The sequence below is a fragment of the Gossypium raimondii genome, chromosome 6 (assembly GCF_025698545.1).
Source record: "Gossypium raimondii isolate GPD5lz chromosome 6, ASM2569854v1, whole genome shotgun sequence".
In the NCBI taxonomy this organism is placed as follows: domain Eukaryota; kingdom Viridiplantae; phylum Streptophyta; class Magnoliopsida; order Malvales; family Malvaceae; genus Gossypium; species Gossypium raimondii.
In genome coordinates this window covers 20,828,395-20,841,807 of record NC_068570.1, presented here as the reverse complement: position 1 = coordinate 20,841,807, position 13,413 = coordinate 20,828,395, and the positions used below count along the sequence as shown (strand labels likewise).

At 34.6% G+C, this 13,413-nt stretch overlaps 3 protein-coding genes across 5 annotated transcripts; all 3 read left to right on the top strand.

The window, feature by feature from the left end:
• The first annotated feature begins 295 nt into the window (after nt 1–295).
• Nucleotides 296–3,816, top strand: LOC105774135 (uncharacterized). The gene is made up of 3 exons (XM_012596507.2): nt 296–1,028; nt 2,404–2,484; nt 3,051–3,816. Exons 1-3 carry the CDS (start codon nt 644–646, stop codon nt 3,467–3,469), a joined length of 885 nt encoding a protein of 294 aa, XP_012451961.1. The 5' UTR covers nt 296–643; the 3' UTR covers nt 3,470–3,816.
• Nucleotides 3,817–4,370: 554 nt separating this feature from the next.
• Nucleotides 4,371–8,526, top strand: LOC105773462 (uncharacterized). The gene is made up of 8 exons (XM_012595404.2): nt 4,371–4,825; nt 5,585–5,743; nt 5,839–6,170; nt 6,308–6,647; nt 7,246–7,394; nt 7,493–7,586; nt 7,875–7,946; nt 8,188–8,526. Exons 1-8 carry the CDS (start codon nt 4,454–4,456, stop codon nt 8,230–8,232), a joined length of 1,563 nt encoding a protein of 520 aa, XP_012450858.1. The 5' UTR covers nt 4,371–4,453; the 3' UTR covers nt 8,233–8,526.
• Nucleotides 8,527–10,629: 2,103 nt separating this feature from the next.
• On the top strand, nt 10,630–13,139 carry LOC105774339 (tetraspanin-19). 3 transcript variants are annotated; one of them, XM_012596805.2, is made up of 5 exons: nt 10,634–10,982; nt 11,345–11,444; nt 11,825–11,905; nt 12,541–12,645; nt 12,807–13,139. In XM_012596805.2, exons 1-5 carry the CDS (start codon nt 10,819–10,821, stop codon nt 13,062–13,064), a joined length of 708 nt encoding a protein of 235 aa, XP_012452259.1. In that variant the 5' UTR covers nt 10,634–10,818; the 3' UTR covers nt 13,065–13,139. The 3 variants fall into 3 exon arrangements, with proteins under 3 accessions (XP_012452260.1, XP_012452259.1, XP_052487890.1); XM_012596806.2 differs by lacking the exon at nt 12,541–12,645 and having other exon boundaries at nt 10,630–10,982; XM_052631930.1 differs by lacking the exon at nt 11,345–11,444 and having other exon boundaries at nt 11,836–11,905.
• Nucleotides 13,140–13,413: the final 274 nt, after the last annotated feature.

The following is a 13,413-nucleotide window of genomic DNA, read 5'->3' as shown; positions in this document are numbered from 1 at the left end:
ATTGCCACATAAATGATATGTAAGTATTTGATTAATTTTTAAAATTAAAATCATTAAAATTATTAAAATATATAAAATTATAAAAGTTAATTAATGCTTACCTTTCACATTAACAAAATTAAGATTTTTATCAATTTTAAAATGAAGTGATAAAAAATATAACTTTAAAAGTTAAAAGACAGAAAAATTAAATGTAAGACTAAATTATTATTTTTTAAATTATGCCATAAAAATACTGGATTTTTTTTTTTTTGAAAAAAAAATACTGGAACATCTTAATTACATAAACTTCACGAATCGTACTGTTGTGAACCGTACCTGTCCACCGCGCTGGGAAATCGCGTCTAATCCCAGAAAAAGACGGCGTAAAATTGCCGATCCATAACTGAAAACAACGCCGCACCGCCAACCGCCTCTCCATCTCCGATTAAAGAACCCAAATTTATAAACCCTAGTTAAAATTAATTCCAATCAATTCGTTCTCCATCCTTTCAAAACAAAAAAAAGTTTATTTCTTAATTTTCTAAGTACCGCAATCAGGGTTTGATATTTCCCTTTTTTTCGTTTTTCACATTTTTGAAGAAAATACTTAGAGAGGGTAATTTAGAATTTTAATCTGAGGTAGGGGTTTTTAAAGCTTCCAATGGCGATTCTAGGCGACGCGCTACGGCAAGCGTTTATGCCGAAGCACGAGTACGAGAGCCTACGGGAGGAAGATAAAGCTTGGACGAAGCTACAAAGGCCGATCTTAATCGGTTCCATAGTGATCATTTGTGTTGCGATCTTCGTTTGCATGATTATAAGCTTGAAGATTGTGTTTCCGGGAGATGATTTGAAGCGACCGTTTTGCGATGACCGGAGACTGCAGCCTTTGCCGTTGAATCCTAAAGGTGGAGGTGTCGGCGATCCAGATCTGTTTCCCGGAGCATTTTATTTGACTGATCAAGAAACCGTAGACTACTATTGGATGGTTGTGTTCATTCCATCTATGATCATTTTTTTGGCTTCAGCTGCGTATCTGGTGGCAGGTCAGTATGAATTCGGTTCATTTACTCTTTGATTTCCGTTAAGAGAAAATTATTTAGCGAGTATTAAATTTTCTTTCGAGATCTTATTTAGAAATGAATGAAGGGTACACAATAATTGCATGTTCTAAAAAGTAAACTTTTGGTCGATTGAGTTTTAGCTCAATTGGCATGTACATTGGATATTGTTGCCAATATAGTAATCCGAGTGTTCGAGTGGGCTGAAGCATATTATGTTACTATTTATCGGTTGGGGAGGGGTAACGAGTAGTTTGAAGCATTTTGTATAAAAGGGTTTGAGTGTGCTGAAGCGTGTTATCTTACTATTTATCGGTTGGGGAGGGAGAATGAGTAGTTCTAAGCATTGTGTAAAAAGGGTTTGAGTGCACTGAAGCATATTATCTTATTATTTATCAGTTAGAGAAGAGTTAGAGAAGGGTTATGAGTAGTTTTAAGTATTGTGTCAAAAAGAACAGGTGTAATCAGAACTTATAATGAGATTGTTAAAAATAATAATAATAGAAAGTTGAAGATTGGCATTGAATCTTGAATTAGAGAGGCTATAAAGTTCTCTTATTGTTTATTATTTTCAGTATCAGAAAATTTTGACTGGAAATTTTAATAGGAGATGAGTATCATGGCAAAGAAATTTAAAGATTATCTTTCCTTTAGTTATACATTGTGAATTGGAAAATTTAGTAGGAGATGAATATCCTAGTTAAAACTTTATTTCTAGAAATCGCTATCTTCCTATCCATTTTTGAATTAGTATGCATGATCCTAATCAGGGAATGCTAGCGGTCCAATTTAGTAAGGCTAATGATATCATTAGCATATAGTTTATTATAAAGTTATTGAATAAAACAAGCAATTCACTAACTTCAGAATTATTTATTTAGAATTATGAATTTATATTAACTCAAAAACTATGTTTATAAGTTTCAGAAAACATTTGTATTTTGTTTCTACTAAACCGAAAAAGACTACCTGTATCGAACTATGTTTCATAAATAGTGATTTGCGTTCTAATTTTCGTTGTCCTAAACTAATCTGCGTTCTTAGTAACATTGGGTTAAAACTGGCCTGAGAATGTTGGAACCTGATTTTAGAATTGTGTTTTTCATGTATGTTATTTTGATTATTATGTTTGCTTCATTAATGGCTATGGTTTCCTTTTGCTTGATGTTATATGCCTGGTTTGCCTAGTGCTAGATTTTGTGAGAATTGCTTTGATCTTGGGTCTTTGAATTTTCTTCTATATGTGTTTAATTTCTTGTCATTTTTCCATAAAGTAATTATCCTGGCTTGCTGGCGTGCAGTCTTTATATGACTTCGCTTTCTCTTGTTTCAGTCCCTAATGGTTTTACTGATGATTTAGGAATTGTTGTTGCTTATTCTGCTCCAACTAGGCATGGATGTTTAAAGGTGGTTGAAAATAATTACTGTGCTTCAAAAAGAGGTATGCTCTATTTCTCATTTATTGACTTGAGAATAACTGTTTTCTCACTGCTTGCAAATTGGAGATTTAAAGCAAACTTCTTTACCGCGTGATGAAGTATAAGTTGTCACTTGTCAGGCAAGTTCTAGTTTGTGAACTGTGTTGTATTACGAATCAAAACGGGAATTGAATTTGAATTTGTTTCTAGTTAGCATCTTCTTTCTTGGGTTCATCCTTTCGCAAGTATAAATTGAAACATTGGTCCTATTAAGCTATGAACAGAATTAGCAGCTTGAGTACTTATCCATATGCTAGGTTTTCTTCGAGGTCACCTAACTGCTAATATTTTCTTGCTTCCATATAACTACTATTTTGCCTCTTTTTTTCCCATATATGGATGTATAGATTTCATAGATCAGATATGGTTAGTTTTAAAAGTTATTCCTTGTATTTGGAGGATCTTTGGAAGTCATATCTCCATATTCGTGTGTTGGATATGAGTGTCAGACACGAGTATTTCAAGAAAAATGAAGAGTCTGAGCAACATAAATGTTGAGATGCCATAGTAACTTTATTCCAATCTACAGGTGGAGTTCGCTGCTTGTCTATTTTGAATGCGGTTTTTGCTCTCATTTTTGGTCTTCTTGCTTTGTTCTTGGGCTCAAGCCTCCTCACATTAGGAAGTAGCTGCTCTTTGCCCCTGTTTTGGTGCTACGAGATTGCTTCATGGGGGCTGGTGATTCTATATGGAGGAACTGCCATCTTCCTAAGAAGGAGAGCAGCCATAATTCTTGATGAAGGAGAATTTGGTAGTCGAACCCTTGGTTTAGAAATGTTGGAGGCTAACCCCTTGGAAGTCACCCCAGATGTGGAAAGGCGTGTTAATGAAGGCTTCAAAGCGTGGATGGGATCATCCCTTCTATCATCTGATGAAGAAGATGAACCTGAGAGTTATCACGAAGTGCCTCACGTAACACGTACAAGTTCTAACAGGCAGAGAGTGTGATTCATGTATCTAGTCTCCAGTGTTCACACTTTTTTGGGGAAATTTTGGAGTGTGGAAGCTCAAGCTTAAGAGCCATTGAACCAAATACCAATAGCTCATGAGCAGAACAGCTTTTAACTGTAGCAACAATCATGATGTCCGGTTGTCGGGCACAGTAACCGACTTTGATAGCTTGTGAAAAGTTCACCAGCAAGGGTGAGCTGTTGTCCTTTTGTGTTTTGAGCCCTAGCCATGAAAGAGCGTTTTAACTAGTCTTTCTTGTATAGCTTGTTTACTTGCCGGACTAGGTCCTCAAAACTTCAAAATTCAGTAATTGAAAGAAAAAAGAAATCACTCAAAGTTATTCACCTGATTGTGCCTTTCATCATCCTAAGTGTGATTTTTATATTATTCGACTCATGATTGAATTTTGTTCATGTATTTGGAGGATTTTTGGAGATCTGGTCTCCACATTCATGTGTTAGACATGAGTGTTGGATATGGGTACTTAAAATAAATATGAAAAGTTTGAGCTATGTTGTTATGATTAATATAGTATCAATTATGAGGTATTACTATTTTGATATAATTTTAGAATGTTTTGTGCAATCAACTAAAAATAGGAAAATAAATGTAAAATTATATTTTCTTTTAATAATTTGTCTTTTGGGCAAGTAAAAGTTTATACAAATTGAATTTTGAAAGGGGTTAAATTGGTAAATGATTAGATATAAATTATTGGTATCAAATTGCTCATCTTAATCAACTTGATACTGTATATGTTTATATTAAAATATATAAATTCTTTTTTTGCATTTAATTTCTCATATTTCATTAGAATTGGTGGGTTTGATTAGATTTAAATCATGGGAATGGGCCACAAATTGAGCCCAACAACTTTTATAATGTTCTTTCTTCACTAAACCCTAATTTCTCCCCCACTCTCGTTTCACAGTCGACGGTCCATGCTCTCGAGTTCCTTCATCGTGGTACTCGACTTCAGCAATGGCAACCACCTATGATTACGAGGAGGCTCCCGCCACCTACGACGAAGGCCGCCACCAAGACCTTGGCTACGACCCGAACTTCGTTCCCGACTCCGTTAGGTCGTTTGTCGTCCACTTGTACCGTCACATTCGCGAGAAAAATGTGTACGAGATTCACCAAATGTACGAGATCTCATTCCAAACCCTCTCCGACCGCCTCTTCAAAGACACTCCTTGGCCCTCCGTTGACGCCGTTTCTCATTACGTCGACAACGACCAAGTCTTTTGCCTCCTTTACCGTGAGATGTGGTTCCGCCATCTCTATGCTCGCCTTTCTCCCACTCTTAAGCAGAGGATCGATTCTTGGGATAATTATTGTAGCCTCTTTCAGGTAATTACTTATAAATTGTGTATGAATATCTGTGATTTGGTGACGCCGATTAATTGATTATGGAATTCGAAGAGCAACTGAGTGGTTCGGTTAAAAAATCGAAATTCGACTTAACTGATCAATTTCATACCTTAATCAACTAACCGATCGAATTAACTGATCAATCTCCTAATCAACTGACTCATAGATTATACTGCCTTAACTTCGGTCGTTCGGTCGATTAAACTATGTATCAGTATCTGTGATTTTGTGACGCCGATTAATTTGATTATGGAAGTGCAATTGACAGGTTCAGTTGTAGAAAATCAACTTAACTGATGAATTTGATACTTTATTCGACTAACCGATTGACTTATCCTTATTGATCAATCTCATAATCAAGAAGCCCATCGAGTGTATTGTCTTAACTTGGATCGTTTCAGTCGGTTAAACTAAAAATTTATTTTTTTTCCTTTTTCTCTTGTTTTCTTCTAAGCATGAGAAATGAAATACGGAATCAGTTGGGGGCTTTGGTTAAAATTTTATATATGATATGTTTATTATAAATTATACATATTTAGAAAATTAAAATAATATATATTAGTTGACTAAGGGGTCTATTTAGTTACCAAAGTCAATAATTGATTACTGATCGACTTAACCTATTTAATGGCTGACATAATTGAATTATAACTGACTTGACTTGAGGCTATCAGTTAAGTTAGTTAGTTTGGATAGATTTTGCTCATCCTAGATTTTATTGGTTTGGTTTTGGTTCAGGTTGTGTTGCATAGGGTAGTTAACATGCAGTTACCTAATCAATGGTTGTGGGACATGGTGGATGAGTTTGTGTACCAATTCCAGAGTTTTTGTCAATACAGAGCTAAAATGAAGAATAAAACCGAGCAAGAAATCGCTCTTCTCCGTCAATATGATCAGGTAATGCAATTCCTGCTGATTCAGTGATAGCTACTTAAAGCAGAATGTAATTTCAAGTAGTTGTAATTGCTATCTGAAGTTACTTCTCTTTGTAGGCATGGAATGTGTATGGGGTGCTTAATTACTTGCAAGCATTTGTGGAGAAGTCAAATATTATTCAGATATTGGAGCAGGAGAAGGAGGGTCTTGAGCAATTTACTGCTACTGATGGATATGATTACAGTGGTGGAAGCAATGTGTTGAAGGTGTTGGGGTACTTCAGTATGGTGGGTTTGTTGCGAGTTCATTGTCTTTTGGGTGATTACCAGACCGGGTTGAAGTGCTTGCTTCCTATTGACATCAGTCAACAAGGTGTTTACACCAGTGTTATAGGAAGTCATATCGCAACCATATATCATTATGGTTTTGCCAATCTTATGTTGCGGAGGTATGTTTTTATTTGTTACTTTACCATGTAATAAGTTAGCCTTTTTTAATGTATTTACTAAAGTTCTATTCTGTTTTTAATTCTTTCCCCATTTCCGGCTGAGCTTGATAATAATATAATATTGTTTTTAATTAAAGGTATGTGGAGGCTATTCGTGAATTCAATAAGATGCTCCTGTATATTTACAAGACAAAGCAATATCATCAGAAATCTCCACAGTATGAACAAATATTGAAAAAGAATGAACAGATGTATGCCTTGCTGGCGATTTGTCTTTCACTTTGTCCCCAAGTGAAACTTGTTGATGAGACTGTGAACTCTCAGCTGCGAGAGAAATATGGTGAAAAGATGGCTAGGATGCAAAGATATGATGATGAAGCTTTTGTCATCTATGATGAGCTCTTCTCATATGCATGTCCCAAGTTCATTACACCTTCAGCTCCAAGCTTTGAGGAGCCCCTTGTAAATTACAACCAGGTAAATGGGTTTATTGTTCTATGCAATTTTAGAATGATTTTGGTGGAAGTAGATTAAACAGATAATATATGATTGTTCCATTCATTATTTACATCCGTAGTCCAAGTATGTTTCTAACTTTCTGTAGTTAGGCTTATTCGTATTTCTTTTATTGCTCATACTTGCCTTATGAACAATGGCCACATGTTGGGAATTAATCCATTGAACTGAAAATCTGCACCCAAATGTTGGTATGGAAGGAAGAGTGATATGTGCTACTCCTACTGCTTCCCTTCCCCACGGTTTAAAGAGCTTGCCTTAGGCTGAATAAAGCTGCAATTATTTCTTGCTAGATTCAAGATTGATGTTGATGCAGAGTTGATGTTGGTTCAGTATATTTTAGTAGATGGTTATGAGCAATCTGTCTGTCTGTTCCAGCTTATATATCGATGGAGCTCCAGCCCCCACACAAGACTTATGTGACATTAGGTGTTGAAAGATAGTGTAGATCTTAGGTTCATATACTTATTTATGGTTGAGGAAGGGAAATAATATGATCATTAGGCATATTGTGTAAGCGTTATATGTGTTTTACCTGCTTCCATTTGATTTTATGCAGGATGCTTATAGACTTCAGTTGAAGCTGTTTCTATATGAAGTGAAGCAACAGCAGTTGTTATCAGGTGTTCGGACATTTCTTAAAGTGTATTCAACTATATCTCTTTGGAAGCTTGCAAATTACATGGAAGTGGATGAGCCCACTCTGAGGTCGACATTTATTTATTTTTCCCCTGGTTTCTTTGTATTTGATTCAATTGTATGCTTATCTTGTTGTATATGTACTGAAGTTGTTTCTTGTTTTATAGGACCATCTTATTGACATACAAGCACAAAACTCATGCTGTTGATTCTGATGGAAAGATTATCTCTAATGCTGATGTGGACTTCTACATTGATGATGTAGGTTTCATTTTTAGCTTATGCACGTATCTATGAGCTTTTAACAGAATGTGGTTTAAGTTACCATGCCTTATATTAGAGCTTCTTAGTTCCAGATACAGATAGCACCTACTAGCAATCTCTTGAAAACCAAATCTCAATTATTCTCAGGCTAGCTAATGCATATAAAATTTGAAGTTGTATCTAGAGAAGGTTATTGATAAGATTATATTTTTTTGTCTTTGGAGGTTAGTTTGAAAGAATAACTGCATTATTCGGCATTGGAAGTAACACTTTGCTTTGCTGCAGGACATGATTCATGTTGTTGAATCCATGCCAGTGAAAAGATATGGTGATTATTTCCTTCGACAGATTGTCAAGGTATGGTATATATTTGTATTTCTTTTATATGCTTGCATGACCAATCATATGGCGATGGGCTATGTGTGAGTGTCGGATAGATGTTGTAAATTTTTTTTTCATATATTTGGTGGTCATAACCCCATATTTATGTGGGACACATGCAGTTGAAGTCCGAACAACATAAGTGATGGATATTTCACTTATTACGCACTTATTACTCTGGTTAACCCCTTTTGACTTTTTTTTTTCTAAATAACAGCTTGAAGGAGTGATCAATGACATGGATCGGATAAAGCTGGAATAGATGACCTACTTGATTGTTTTATTACTTGTACTACTTTAGCGAAGGATTTATTTTATTTAAATGGCATTTTGATGCCCATTTTGTCTTGGAATGGGTAGAATCTCACGTTAAGATATATAAATGGTTCCTTTTTGAGAGCACTGTGAGAGGGGATTTATGCATTTGCGGGCTTGCCAGAAAATTTTTGTTGCGACTGTTGCTTTGTTTGTTATTCTTTAACTTTGGGCTAGCCCTATGTTCAAAATATTGATGTGATGGATCATAGTCATCAATTTAATGAAGATGTGTTTATTAGATTTAGGCCTTTCAAGTGAAAATTGGATCACAAAAGAGTTAACAACTTGAATGCACTTGAATATGGGGTAAATTATGTCAGTCTCAACTTTGAGCTAATTGACAAAAATCATTTTGGTTTCAATTTAGATATTCAACTTTTAAAAAATAATAAAACAGTCATTAACATTATCAAAAAGTGACAAATCAATCACCTATTAACATTTTTGTTACCGGCCTAATGGAACAGGTGATGTAGCTAGTTAATTACCTAACGTGATTAGTTAACTTGCCATGTTGGATGAGACAAAGTTTTAATTCAGTCATTCAACTTTAAAAAAATAACAAATCAGTCACTAACATTATCGAAAAGTGACAAATCAGTTTCTAATGTTATCGAAAAGTAACAAATCAGTCACTCATTAACATTTTCCGTTACAAGTCTAATGAGACAGGTGACATGACCAGTAAATTAGCTAATGTGGTTAATTAACTTGCCACATTAGACGATACAATGTTGAGTGACTATTTTTTTCGTCCTTCTTTTTTCATTTTTCATAAATGGCCTAATATTTTTACTTTTTGCGTAAATGGCTCAATATGTTTATACTTCTTCTCCATCCTAACAATCTCGCCGTCACCGTCTCCACCACAATCATCTTTAGCGTTACCATCGTTGACCTCCAAACCATCACCCTATCTTTTTTGTATTTTCAACCCCCCAATAGAGAAGCCACATGGTTGGAATCCAATTGTCTTTTTCTATTACCTGAAGCCACTTTACTCTAAAAAAATTAGATTGAAATGGGATTGAAGACAATTTTGGGTCAAACTATTAGTACCCACAACCAAACTGGTGAGGAGAAAATCCTCCAAAGCAACATTCAAGCGATTCAAGAACCAAAACGACTCGGATTTGTCAAGATCTTCATGGGATATGATGATATAAACAAAAGGGTCGTTGATTAAGCTAAACAACACTAACTCCATTGTCAACATTATCAAGTTGCATAAAACAAAATCAAAAGCAAAACAAAGGGGAACATCCAGACAAACTAAACAATCGATTGAACTCATGATTTTTGGGAACGAAGGAAGCATCTCCTCCAAAGGGACAACCAAATGTCGACAAGTGAAATTCTGGGTCGGGTCAGTGATTAGCAAGATCCCAAAGTCAAAATTGGACTAGGTATTGTAGCAAAGGAGTATGATAGATGGATCAGAAGAAGAGCGGTGGAGATGGTTGGTAATGAAAGTTGAGGTCGAGGTGAGGTAAGCCCAGTCATTGGAAAGAGATTTGAATTGAGTCATGGACCTAAGGGGTAATCTAGAAAGGATATCGAAAATGGTATTTTGGGTTAATGACAATGAGGAAGCCATGGTTCTCTGCTTTCTTCCTGAACAAGAAGAACTCATTCAAGGGTTTTATTTGTTCTTTTTGGGTGTCCGATTTTTTAAATTTAGTAGGACCAATTTGTTATTTTTTAAAAGTTGAGTGACTGAATTGAAAATTGAGTGACTGTTTTGTCATTTACCCTTAAATATTTTTTGAGTTGGAAATATCGTGGTGGCCGGTTAACTGCCATGTCACTTTTCTGTTACGTCTGTAACGGAAAATGGTTAAAAGCACTGTTTTATTATTTTTCGAAAGTTGAGAGACCGAATTGAATCCAGAGTGACTGTTTTGTCAGGTACTTCAAAGTTGAGTGACTATTGGTATAATTTACCCTTGAATATATTAAACTATCTATTGATCTGAAATGATTGAAAATGATTCAAGTTGGAATAAAACTGAAATGTTTTGAAAATTTTGATTTTAATTTTTTATTCATAATTCCAACTCCAAATAAAAAAAAATTATTTAAATCATAAATGTTAATTTTAAAGTTTTACATTATTTGGTTTTCTTAAATTTATCCATTTAATTTTATTCCAGGGGGACTAATTGGATAAGTGTTAGGTAACTTAAGAAAAAAAAAACCAGAATGGGAAATTCCAAATTGGGTGAGACAGAGAGGCAACTTTAGTTTGAATGGCAGTTATACTTGCCTCCTTGTCTTCAATGATCAAATCCCATTATGTGTACAATCATTATAAGACTACCAACTCAGAACCATCTAACTTTCAACCTTCTATATTAATGCTTTTTCAGTCCCCGTTTAAACACATGCTCTTCACCTCTACGCTCAGCTTTGCCTAAAACCACCCAAATGGCCGTCACCACCATATTCCTCTCTTTTTTGTCTCACATTTAAATGCAAATCCACAGCGCTTTCCATAAATTAAGCTTATTCATCTCCATTCACCACTGCCATGCCAAGGTGCAGCAGGTGTTGCTTGCACCACTCCATGAAAATAGTGAATCTCATCATGAATTTTCTTGGGATTGCAATCATTGTTTACTCCCTTTGGCTCCAAAAGAAGTGGAATATTGGTGTTGCTCAATTGGTTTCTTTTCCTTCTATTCCCAACCCTTGGTAATTTTCTTCTTTCTTTTTGCAAGTTTAAATATGCCCCCCCCCCCAACCTGTCCTTGCTTTCTTCCCATTTTTGAATTTTAGTCCCTCAACTTCTCTGCTTTAAAAATTAAATTCCATTGTTAACGAAATTTCATGTGGCATTTTAATGTTAAAAGCTCTGATTTTAAAAGTTATAGTACAATTGATAACACATCCAAGTCTAATATGTGGACTTCGATTATTTTTTAATCAAAAAAGTAGAGGGACTCAATTTAAAAAGTTTACAAAGTGCAGGGACTGGGGTGAAATTAGACCTCTTTCTTTTTTTCAGTTTTCAGTGAACTTTGAATAAAATTGTGTGTTGCCTTTGTATAAAACAGGTTTATATATACGTGTTTTGGTGTGGGAATTGCTGTGTGCTTGAGCTCACTATTCAGTTTCATTGTCTCTAATTGTATCAGCACATCTATACTTTGTATTGTATCCTTTGCCCTGGCCTCAGATTTCAGTTTATTCCTTGAGTCAAATTTATGATTTTGGTCCCTCAACTATACGCAAATTGATGTTTAGTCCCTATAAATTGGTCATTCCACTTTCACATGTCATTAGTTACACCGTTAAAATGCTGACGTTCCTACTCCATGAGATGTAAGGTTGGTTTGTTTTTATTTAAATAGATTAACATTTTAACCAAAATGGGGTTAAAATCAAATTATGGTAAACTGAAATATAAAATTGGCATAATTGGATTGTGAAGTTTCCATTTCATGCTTTCAGTAATTGGGTTTAAGGTTTTAGAATAGAAAAAAATTGAAGTTGAAAGCCCCTATTGTAAGTTTCCTGAACCAAGGTTTAATTAGTATATTTTCAGCGTTTGCTCCCTTCTTTTTCTGGAAATTGCCGTGATTGTCACCATTTTCTTCAAGAATGACTGGAGTTCGGTACGCCTACTCTTAACACCCATATATCTCATTATCTTGTTAGCCTCGGTTCCACTTGCAATTTAACATTTATCTCACATACCTACCAACTATTTTAGTCTAATATGTACACTTCAGCTTATTCTCAATCAGCCTATTCTGGAATTGAAAAATCTGCCATCTTTTTTTCATATAGCTATCTAAAGTTTTTGTTGGTAAAAAGTCGGACCTAAATTCTCACTTTTTGTCTTATTTTTCCTAAAAGTGTACGACGTCTAATAAGAATGTATGACGAATCACATTCTTATTGGTCGGTATTGTGTTTTAGGATAAAAGCAGATGAAATTAATAATTTAGGTACTACTTATAAAAAAAGAACAGTATAATTTAAAGGTTGATTTTGCATTTAAACCTTTCATTTATTAAGGACATATAGGAGAGGGGTAGATTAGTTCTGATTACGTCTTTGAAGTCAGTTTTCTTTGTCTTAAAGTTGCTACACAAATAGCTCTCCCAATTAGACAGCAGTTTTGTTTTATTAAGAGATGATAGGATAGGAGTTATTGTTGTTAAAGTAGGTACAGAAATACAAATAGGTTGAGTTGAGTTTGATTATATGCTATATTTGATATGTGCTATTATTTCCACAATGACAGCTGATTTCAAAATACATTGATGAGAATCATGAATATTTCAAGAACTTTGTTGTCTTCCATGAAAAGATGTGTCGCTTGATTACTCTTTTGATTCTAGTCCCACAGGTAGGTTATATTTTCTAAGAAAGCCAATAAATTTTTTTTTTTTGCTCGTAGGTTAAGTTTATTTTGAATTTAGATTATTTTATTCGAACTTGAGACTTGAATTTTTCAATTGCATCGCTTTAGATTAGTGTTGAAATATAGAGATGACTGTTTTATTGCAGGTTGGTGTAATAGCATTAGCAATAATTTTATGGAGGGTTGGGATTGAAAGAATATCGGAGAGGGAGCAATCAGGATTAGGGGATTTTACGACATCCTTCCTGGTGGGAACAGGGCCTGCCATTCTCAATAACAACACCACTATCCTTTGCGGGAGATGTGAGGTTTTACGCTTAGTGAATCCAACGAGACCAACCTTCTTTTCATATCTAAATATGCTTTTTAGAATGCATTTACAAGCAAGGCCTTTTCTTACTTAACAAAAAAACTTTTTGTCTCAATTCTTAATAATAATAATAATAATAATAATTAATGGTGGGGATGAGATTGTTTAAGATCGGATTCATTCTCTCATGCCTCTCAATTTAATGTTCGTCACTAAGTTAACAGGTTGTTGGATTGTAAAATTTTTTGTTTTAACGTGCATATCTTAAAGAGGATTGAAATAAATTGTCAAATAACTTTGAATGGGATTTGATGGTTGATTTTTAATTGAGCAGATTGAATTAGTTTTAAGTTGGGTTAATTTTAGTTAATTAATTTCAGATTTAAACTTTTCAATTTATTTCAAGTTTAGGGTTTTCTTGGGCTCATGTCATTTAGGTTCTT

Coding starts and splice junctions, on each gene's coding strand:
- LOC105774135 (XM_012596507.2), top strand. CDS start 644: ATGGCGATTCTAGGCGACGCGCTACGGCAAGCGTTTATGCCGAAGCAC. Junction 1,029..2,403: donor AGCTGCGTATCTGGTGGCAG/GTCAGTATGAAT, acceptor CTGATGATTTAG/GAATTGTTGTTGCTTATTCT. Junction 2,485..3,050: donor TTACTGTGCTTCAAAAAGAG/GTATGCTCTATT, acceptor TCCAATCTACAG/GTGGAGTTCGCTGCTTGTCT.
- LOC105773462 (XM_012595404.2), top strand. CDS start 4,454: ATGGCAACCACCTATGATTACGAGGAGGCTCCCGCCACCTACGACGAA. Junction 7,395..7,492: donor GTGGATGAGCCCACTCTGAG/GTCGACATTTAT, acceptor CTTGTTTTATAG/GACCATCTTATTGACATACA. Junction 7,587..7,874: donor TGGACTTCTACATTGATGAT/GTAGGTTTCATT, acceptor GCTTTGCTGCAG/GACATGATTCATGTTGTTGA.
- LOC105774339 (XM_012596805.2), top strand. CDS start 10,819: ATGCCAAGGTGCAGCAGGTGTTGCTTGCACCACTCCATGAAAATAGTG. Junction 11,906..12,540: donor TCAAGAATGACTGGAGTTCG/GTACGCCTACTC, acceptor CCACAATGACAG/CTGATTTCAAAATACATTGA. Junction 12,646..12,806: donor TTTTGATTCTAGTCCCACAG/GTAGGTTATATT, acceptor GTTTTATTGCAG/GTTGGTGTAATAGCATTAGC.